General features: G+C 41.5%; 1 protein-coding gene across 1 annotated transcript; it reads right to left on the bottom strand.

Moving 5' to 3' along the window:
• Positions 1-6,815: 6,815 nt before the first annotated feature.
• On the bottom strand, positions 6,816-8,228 carry LOC118432190 (collagen alpha-1(I) chain-like). The gene is made up of 3 exons (XM_035843719.1): positions 8,201-8,228; positions 7,123-7,616; positions 6,816-6,929 (listed from the first exon to the last, which is right to left on the bottom strand). Exons 1-3 carry the CDS (start codon positions 8,226-8,228, stop codon positions 6,816-6,818), a joined length of 636 nt encoding a protein of 211 aa, XP_035699612.1.
• Between the last annotated feature and the right edge of the window lie 1,180 nt (positions 8,229-9,408).

Below are 9,408 nucleotides of genomic sequence, written 5' to 3' on the forward strand. Positions count from 1 at the left end.
GGTTGGTTTGTTTGTTGGCTGGTTGGTTGGGTTGGTTAGATGGTTGCTTGGTTGGATGGATGGTTGGTTGGTTGGTTTGTTGGTTGGTTTGTTGGATGGTTGGTTGGTTGGTTGGTTGGATGGTTGGTTGGTTGGTTGGTTGGTTGGTTGGTTGGTTGGTTGGTTGGTTGGTTGGTTGGTTGGTTGGTTGGTCGGTTGGTTGGTTGGTCGGTTGGTTGGTTGGATGATTATTTGGTTGGTTGGATCATTGGTTGGTTGATTAGTTGGTTGGTTGGTCGGTCGGTTGGTTGGTTGTTTGGTTGATTGATAAGTTGGCTTGTTGGTTGGCTGGTTGGTTGGTTGGTTGAAAACCAGCTTTTCACTGCAATGTCGTACATGTGGATACTATAACCTTTCAGGCCTTGGACATACACACAGCCCAAGCGTGTAAATATAGAATCTTGAACATTGTCATCGCTATCACTTAATGCAGACGCCCACCACGGAATCGCCACGCCAGAGAAAATACATTTCGGCAGCGTGTATGGAAGCGACCCGGGACAGTTTCGTACTAGCTTTGGAGTGGCCGTGTCTGCTGACAACGAGATATTTGTAACTGATTGTTTCAACGAACGGGTGCAAGTCTTCAGCATGGGCGGGGTCTTCCTCCGACTCTTCCCGACGGTAGTTCCCGGTGACGATGGAAAAGCAACGATGGACCCTTTGGATGTTGCTATTGACAGGGACGGTCATTTGTGGGTCACGGAAGCACAATTTAACTTTACTGCACGTGTACGTATAGTACATTACGACCGGAACGGTGTAGCACTGACCACGTTCAAAGTGAAACACGCGCCGGCGTGGATCGCCTTTGATACCTTCAATAACAAAGTTATAGTGTCAATACCTGGTGAGGTTGTAATGTTCTACTCAAATGGCTCTTTCTACAATAGTTTTCAAATTGAAACAGCCGCTGACCAGTATTCACATCTTACCACAGACAACGGAGGAAATATCTTCATTTCAAGTCATGTAGGATTTATCCAAGTGTACAATCACTCCGGACATTTTTTATTCAAATTCGGAGGTTTGGGAAGAGCCAAAGGTCAACTATACGACCCAGAAGGTATGTGTTTTGACAGCTCGGGTTCTTTATTTGTAGCCAACTATGATAACCATCGGGTAGACATGTTCACAAGGTTTGGGAAATTTGTGCGCACGGTCGTCAACGTAACATTACCATTTGGTCTTGCTATTGGACCAAAGGGAGATTTGGTCATACTCAATGCAGGAGGGGTAACTGTCATTCCACACCAGCTTATATACCGCTAATCAGCATTGTTTGATTTGATTGTGTTTTTTTAGAAAGTGCTATGTATAAGACACTTTTGACAATAAGCATTGAAGATTATACAAGCACTATGTTTTATGCATGAATGTCCGTTCAAGATAAGGACCAAAAATACCGTTCTTTTTATAAGAGATTGTTGTAGTATTTCATATAAATGATGTCAAAATTTAAATAATCTACGTCTGATACTATTCACCTTTATCTAAATAAGATGTGTTACTAATATGTATATGCCAACATTTATCACTACGCAGTTTTATCATTTATCACGAACAAGTTTCATATGCACTGAGTATGAAGTTGAATCATATTTGAAATGTAATTTTTTCTCATTTACTATGCCAATCGATAATTTACATACAATACTTTCGGTCATCATGAAAGATGCTGGAGGGCCCAAACACAAAAACTAACAAAAACGTTAGCTTTCTTGATGAATGCAATAACGATATTACTTAAGAAAGCGTATGTTAGAGACTCCAAGAGCATAGCACAATAATATGTCTAAACTCCAACAACTGACGAGTAAAAAAAAAAAATTGGATAACTTCTTGCGGGTTGACCACGCGAGTCGTCTAGGAACATGGTCTTAAACTGAGTCGGCTTCTTTTCTCAATGTGTACAAATCATACTTATCAAACTTTTTAAAATCTAGTTCCATGTCTTGTCTATTTGTTATCATATTATATATCAGACAGAAGTTTTTTGCTTGTTTGATTGTTTGTTTTATGAATTTAGGATTAAACTAGAGTTCCGCGACCTCATACCTTCGCCAAATAGTTTGAATCTTTTCGAGTGAAGTATTTATATTTTCCCATTTGAGTATACAAATAAGGTCCTGATTTGCATAATTTGTCACAGATGATCATTTTCTCTATCCAAGAGGAACAAGTCCAAAATATGAAAGCCTTTTTGTAGCAGAGAAGGCCATTTTAGTGTTTCCTGATTAATTATGTAAACATGAAACTACTTAGTAGTTGAAACCAACACCGTTAGAATTTCCCGGGCGTGCGCACAAATGATGAGCCATGGCGGGCTGGCCTAAAACGTTAGCCTCAAACCAAGGTCAGGCGCGGCTACAAACTAGAGCATACGACTAGATTTCATGCTACACGGACCTGTTCCAAAGTTGATTTAAATCCGAGTTGTCAACATTACTGTTCGGTTACTAGGGCTAGCCCTTGGTGATACCCAGTAGTATTCGGCTAGTTAAGTAACCCCGACTGCATGCTTTAATACAGCCTATCAAATCAAACCAACAGACTTTATACGTTATAATCTTGACGAACATATGAAGTCACACCCTGTAGTGTTCACGCACAAAGCACAGGGCTATCGGCAAAGGCCTACACTGACGATCAACTGAAGAGCGTTTGAAACTGGAACAAAAAGCTGCTGCGCTGCCTACTCTACTCTGCGCAGACAATCTACATCTTGACCCCCCCCCCTTCATTTGAGTAAGCACATTTTTGCTTCCCCGCAGATTGGAAGCATCTCATCAGTAAATTAGACCCTGTAATCTTATGCAGCCTCCAGCCGCTTTCAACACGACCCCTCGCGGTTTCTGTAAGTCGAAAAGACATTGACGATCACAGCTTCACTAGCCTGGAAGGAGGCTACTTCCAGAGCCTACGTGCAGAGCAGCGCGTTGGCGCCAAGGAAATTTTACACAGACCTCCGTCAGATAGACGCTGGAAGACCCGGCCCTGAGGCACTGCCTGGTACACTTAGGTTAGGGCGTCAACTCTGGGAGCGGGACATGTTGCTCCCATGACCTTCCTTAGACTCTTCTTGGTCCCGATTTTAAACGATGTTTGCACGCATGTCATGCCGTACGGATAGCGGAATGGTGTAATCAAAACCGGTGTAAACAACACTTCTTATATTCAAGGTCACGAACACAAACGTCAGTAGCTTCGTTAAAATATTACAGGTCCCAAAAGAAGTAATAGCATGGATATAGAAAACTGTTTATATTGGTAAAAAAATATCTTATTCAGCTAATTCAAGGTAGTTTTTGAAAAAAAATCCCAGACAGCAGTGTTTACCGGCAACGGCCGCGGATGTGCCCAAATAGAACACGGGTTCGGTTCGAATTGCGTTAGATCGAACATCATGGAACAAGGTTCGAATTCGGCTAGAATGGGAGGTTTTGAGCCCGTATTTGACCACCGTGCTGTGAGTCAAAGTTAGCGCGAGCACGCACTTTTAGCACCAACCACCCATCCGCCCCTTTACCCCAATCTGGATAAGGTTGAGAACTTACCTTATCTTTTGAAAAATTCAGCAGTCCCTCCCAGTACTAGTGTGAGTGGAGCTTTTATTGTCTACAACCTAAACGGTAATATATAGTGTGGGCCACAGGCATTCCGAGTTTTCGATTGGGTACGTCATTCTTTTTTCTACATTTGCTTTATATATATCTTAAGATATCTATTTAAAGTTATTTTTCTACTTGAATGTATTCCTGTTTAAACCCAAAGAAGTTATTAGATATAGTTTAAACCTGACATCAGGAGGTCAATTTACTTATGACAACAAAGTTCTTGACTTGAAGCAGACAGTTAAATTCAATCATTTTATTGTCTTAGACAATCTTGGGTATATAACGGGGGCCGCCCTAAGATGCCCCCTGCCCTAATATGCCCGGATTTTTTGCTGATCTTATTATGCATTAGTACGCCGTGTTTGTTGCCACTTACTATGATGATTAGAAATGTAAATAAACCAAGTCCAAACAAACAGCTTTTTTTCTATTAATTTTTTTCACACATATTCACTTCCCTTTTTTTTTGAAGACAGAATTTTCAAAATAATGTTGGTAGTGCCGAATCACTGTGGTCACCTGTGACTAGGTATTGGTGGCTCGTGTCCATGAATAAACAACCAGTAAAAAACAGCCACACAACTGCCATACACATAAGAAATAAAGCTTCAAAAAACGTTCACACTACAAATATTGGTCTTCAAATGTTTGTTGAGTAGAAGACCGGTCATAGAAATAACAACATAAACATCACCGCCGTTGTTTTCCCCGGGGAGTGTGGCCCCGCAGGTGGCAGACATGCGAACGCCTAAAAGATTCGTACCGTCTACAAAAATGAAACTTCACAGAGTGATGTCGAATATGTTTCCCAATACGTAAACAGATTTTTTTTGTTGTGATTTTGGCGTTGTCGTAATGATTTTTTTTGTCGGGCCGCCGCATTCAGTGCATTTCGCCCATTTCCCATGAAAACACGAACTGGATTGTGAAAGATTTAGCCCTCCTCTCGGGAGACAAGAAGCACACACAATCACAATTCTATTGTCAAAAGAAAGCTTATATATTTGTCTAAATTGGTCACCAGCTTCCGAAGAGAGCAAATTCCAAAAGCGAGGCAAGTTAGGGCGCACTGTTTAACGCAGCTCAAAATCGGAATTTATATCCACGATAACGTCTTTGGTGTTTGCCAGTTGTAACGCGGAGGGTGAAGGGTTCATGAACAGTATGGATGCCTTCCTTATGCAAGTATGGTCTCTAGATGAATGTGTTAAAAATTCATTGATCAAAACTTGACCACTCTTTGGCAACTAGTGATGGGGCGCCGTGAGTTCGATCGCATAAAGGCAGGGGGCATCTTAGGGCGGCCCCCGTTATGTATGTTACATTGAAGAAAATCATAACGTTATGCCTGGTGTATAATTGCATCTTAAGCTAACTTTAAGTTAGTTTTATTACTGCTGTTGATCAGAATCCTTACTTAAATGTTACAATAGATAGATTTAACAATACTCCTATTTTACAGAATCAACATTTAAAGAAATAGTGCAGTAATTGTTGTTTATGTTTACTCATCACTTGATGCCACAAAATTGTATTAGTATGATGTCATATCAAGTTTTAAAAGCAACAGCAGTTCCTTTACTGTTTAAGTTGAGAATTTCTACATTACATCAACCCAAGTACATAACATGAGAAATAAAACTCGCATAATATTGACTCATTTGATTGGAATCATCTACGAATATATCTGTCAGGTATTCTTATATAAACTTTTATATAGTTATACACATACATAAGACATTGCACAGCAAAGTCATGAATGTACAGGAAAACGTTGTCGAAGTCGTTGCAGGGAAATTCCCTCGCGACAAAAATTATTCTTAATGAAACAAAGAAAAATTCACATAAAATAATTGTCACACCAAGTTTTAAGCAGGTCTGTGGTGTTCTTTAGAAAAACCAACCACAGTCACTGCTTACGTCATAGGTTCATTGGTCACGTGTCTGGGATAATCTGGTCTATTACCATGAAGAAGGCTTCGTGTTCGAAAACTGTCTCATTCACCATTCTTTTATTCTCATCATACAACTGGGTAAAATCCGTCTAACCAAACTAATAAGAGTTCATATCATTGTAAGTATGAGCTGTTACTGCTCTACTTTACCATATGCTAATGGTAAGGCCTATCCGTTTTTATTAGACACTAAAACACGTAAAATGGTGAAACAAGACCTTGTATTCAACATTTAACATTCGTTCATTATGTATTTAACATAGTTGTTAACAAATATTCTTTATTTTAGAACCCATTTCCACTCCCTATCCGGCTGCTAAAAATATTCCTCATTCATCTTGCTCTTGTTACCTCTATGAAATGTCATTGCAGCGCAACTTCCGGTTCTGCTATATCGTGTTCTTAACAAGCTATGGTCACGATTTTAGGGTGTTAAATAGCTCTTGTGCTCAGGAATAAATGAAAAACGTTTGCCCCCCCTAGCGACTAATTTAGGGATTGCAGGGGCATTTTTCTCAAAAACTTTCTTCCGGAGATTTAAGTAACCCAGGAGAACCGACAGACCAAAGGTGCCAGGGTGGTCCCGCTATTCCCACTGGGTCAGCTGTGAACATCTGTGCCTTAGATAATATTGTCTATTACCCTGAGGGAGACTTTATCTGCTAAAAATCAGCCTCATGCGTCTTGCTTTTGTCAAAGAAACATTTCAATTTTTCAGTAAAGTCTATAACTCTACAGCATCATACCACTGTGTGAATGCTTGGGAAGTCCGTCTTACATTACTATTAAGAGTTCATATCATTTTAAGTTTGTAATTCTATGGGTTCCCTTTACTTTAAAAGGGACTTCTAATGGCCTAGGTATGGCCTATCCACCACTACTGTCTGTATTAAACATATGATAAAAAACATTATCCATAGCATAACAGGTCGTTATTTGTAAACAACTATTTATTCAAAATAAATTTTATTCAAAATAGTTGTTTACAAATAGTCTTATTGAAGAACCTATTTCGACTTCCCATCTTGGCCAATGTGAAATGACGGAGCATTGTGTGGAATCATGACAATTGGTTTCTTGATTCCCTTTACGTGTACCCAATTGCGTCCTTGTGTCCCAGTCTGTTTAGTCGGGCCTGTGTTTCTCTTTCCTCCTCTTACTGACCCAGGCTTACCAGTTCTTCCCATGGGGCCAATTGGCCCTCTTAGTCCCTTCTCGCCTTTAGCTCCAGGCGCTCCAGGTGGACCGGCAGACCCAGGGTACCCGGGACGCCCTGCCATTCCCCGAGGACCAGCTGACCCCTTGGGTCCCCTCTTTCCTGGTACCCCATGGGGCCCAATGGGCCCTACAGGTCCCTTTCGTCCTAGAGATCCAGGTAGCCCAGGGGGTCCAGGTGGCCCGGTCATTCCCATTTGGCCTTCTGGCCCTTTTAAGCCCTCTTTTCCTGATGCCCCAGGAGGCCCAACAGACCCAGGCGTACCAACCTTTCCCATAGGACCAATTTGCCCTACAGGTCCCTTTCTTCCTGGAGATCCTGGTGACCCGGGAAGACCGACAGACCCAGTGAGCCCAGGTGATCCAGCCTTTCCCATGGGGCCAGCTGGCCCTATGGGGCCCTTCATTCCTGGGGCTCCAGGAGGCCCCACAGACCCAGGCCTACCCGCAATCCCCACAGGGCCAACAGGTCCTATTGGTCCCCTCTTCCCCGTAAGTCCAGCAGGACCCGGTACCCCAACCTTCCCTGTGGGACCGGGCGACCCTGTGGCTCCCTTCTCTCCAAGGGGTCCGGGTGGCCCTGCAGGTCCAGGCTGACCATCGTTTCCCCCAGGACCAATTGGCCCCCTTAGCCCATCCTTTCCTGGAAGTCCTGGTAGTCCAGGAGGCCCAGTAGAGCCATTGCCAGCTGGCCCACGGGCCCCCTTCTCCCCAGAAGGTCCAGGTGGACCAGGAGGCCCTGTAAATCCAGACCCCGGAGGTCCAGTCTTTCCCGGAGTTCCGGGTGGCCCTGGAAGCCCTGGAAGGTGATTGTATGATTGCATTGTCTAAGCCAAATTGATTTGTTTATATGGATTACATCCTCTGGGAACCCAAAAACTGATGCAAGCTTGAAGGTAAAAAACAGAGTTAAGCCAAAAACGTTGCCTTTATTATGAAATATAAATGTTTAATGGTTTAACAAATGACCTAACACACAGAGTATGGGATGCCTAATAATATATTACTCATTTTAGTTCTTTCAATTTTTCTGTGACCATGGGATTGACGTTTGAATTCTATGAACATGACTTAGATATTCTATGATGTTATTATATGTTTTCCAACTTTTATGTATAGACCAACAGCATGTATTGCTGTTGCATACGATTCACAATATGGTAAAAAAAACTTTTTTTTCAAACGGACGAAAAGTGATGCGAGTGCGGGTGCAATCCATGTAATGGAAACACGATGGCTTTGTATAACAAGCCTATGGCTTTCTTTTGCTTTAGGGACAATAATGCAATAAAATAGATAAAGATATCTTCTTTTGGTCTGCGAAGTTTGCATTGCTTAGTTGACATACAAATATTAGCAATATGGAACACTTACGTTTTAGTTCGGTAATTTGCAGCTCCATCTTTCCTGTATGCTCGTTAAATTCACCAGAAAGTGTGATCAGTCTAACTGCATTAAATAAAAAAATAGACATAAATTAATGAATTGCTAAACAACGAGATTTAATCAGGTAATTTATGTATTAAGAGTAATCCTTCCATCTAGAATTGATTTAATTCTCTACAAATCACTTGGACTTCAGGAAGAATAGTGACATATAAGTCACCAATAGAGATCTGTATTAACCAAACCAAACCTTTAAGCCCCGGAATTATGGCTGTTGATGGCACAGTTTATATTCTACAAACTACAATAGGAACAAACGTTCGTAGATCTCATACTTCCATTAAATAACTAGAGAGCATTTGTTCCTGTATTCAAGAAGTGCACTTTTGTAGTGACACTAGCACTGCACGAAACCAATAATTTCCAGGTGTTTCAAGGGACTTACACACCTGTGAAATGTTCTGTGTCCTGGCTGTGTACATGACTTTCCTGGTTTGGCGTGTAATGTCCTTGTTTTTTTCTTACATACCAGGACTCGCGCTTGTACAGGAATTTCTAGGACCCTTACACCAGACGTGTAGAGGAAATAGGCAGACAAAGGCTTGGCGGCGCCTATTCTCAAAGCCAAGCTTGGGTCGCGGGTTTACTGTTTACGGCAACTACTACCCCTGCAACCCAGCCTAGGCTATGCTTGGACAATTAATAAGCAATGAGCTTTACATTTTAAACACAAAATAAGGGGGAGTGTCGGGGGGTATTGAATGGTTGGTATGTCTACCCGTGACATCGTCTGACAGAACAAAGTGGAACAAAATACAACTATAAAAAGAAACGACATCCACATTTTTAGGAATACAATCAAGGTCAGAAAGAAAGGTCTACAAAATACTAAAAAAAACAATCATAATTAATGAAGCTGTGATTTGTTTGGCCCGATATTTCCAACTTATTTGGAAATCCTACGGTCGGCGCGTATTGAACGGGCCATTCATATTCATTTCTATATGTCGGAAAGAAATAAATGCTAGGGATAGATCTTGGCTTATAAATAGGAAAGTATGTCTTAAACAAAGGAGGTTTCAACTTCCTTGCTTAAACAAACTCGTCATTTTCATTACATAAACAGCAGTTCGTTAGCCGGATGTGTATTGCATTGTCTAGCGCAGACAAAGGCTACAAACACCCAGCGTTCATTG

The sequence above is a fragment of the Branchiostoma floridae genome, chromosome 15 (assembly GCF_000003815.2).
Source record: "Branchiostoma floridae strain S238N-H82 chromosome 15, Bfl_VNyyK, whole genome shotgun sequence".
In the NCBI taxonomy this organism is placed as follows: Eukaryota; Metazoa; Chordata; class Leptocardii; order Amphioxiformes; family Branchiostomatidae; genus Branchiostoma; species Branchiostoma floridae.

Excerpts from the sequence above, each read along its gene's own strand:
- LOC118432190 (XM_035843719.1), bottom strand. The coding sequence starts at position 8,228 with ATGGAGCTGCAAATTACCGAACTAAAAC. Across the intron at positions 7,617-8,200 it reads GCAAATTACCGAACTAAAAC|GGCCACCCGGAACTCCGGGA; the intron begins GTAAGTGTTCCA and ends CAGGGCTTCCAG. Across the intron at positions 6,930-7,122 it reads CTCCAGGAAGAAAGGGACCT|GAAAGAGGGGACCCAAGGGG; the intron begins GTAGGGCAAATT and ends ATGGGGTACCAG.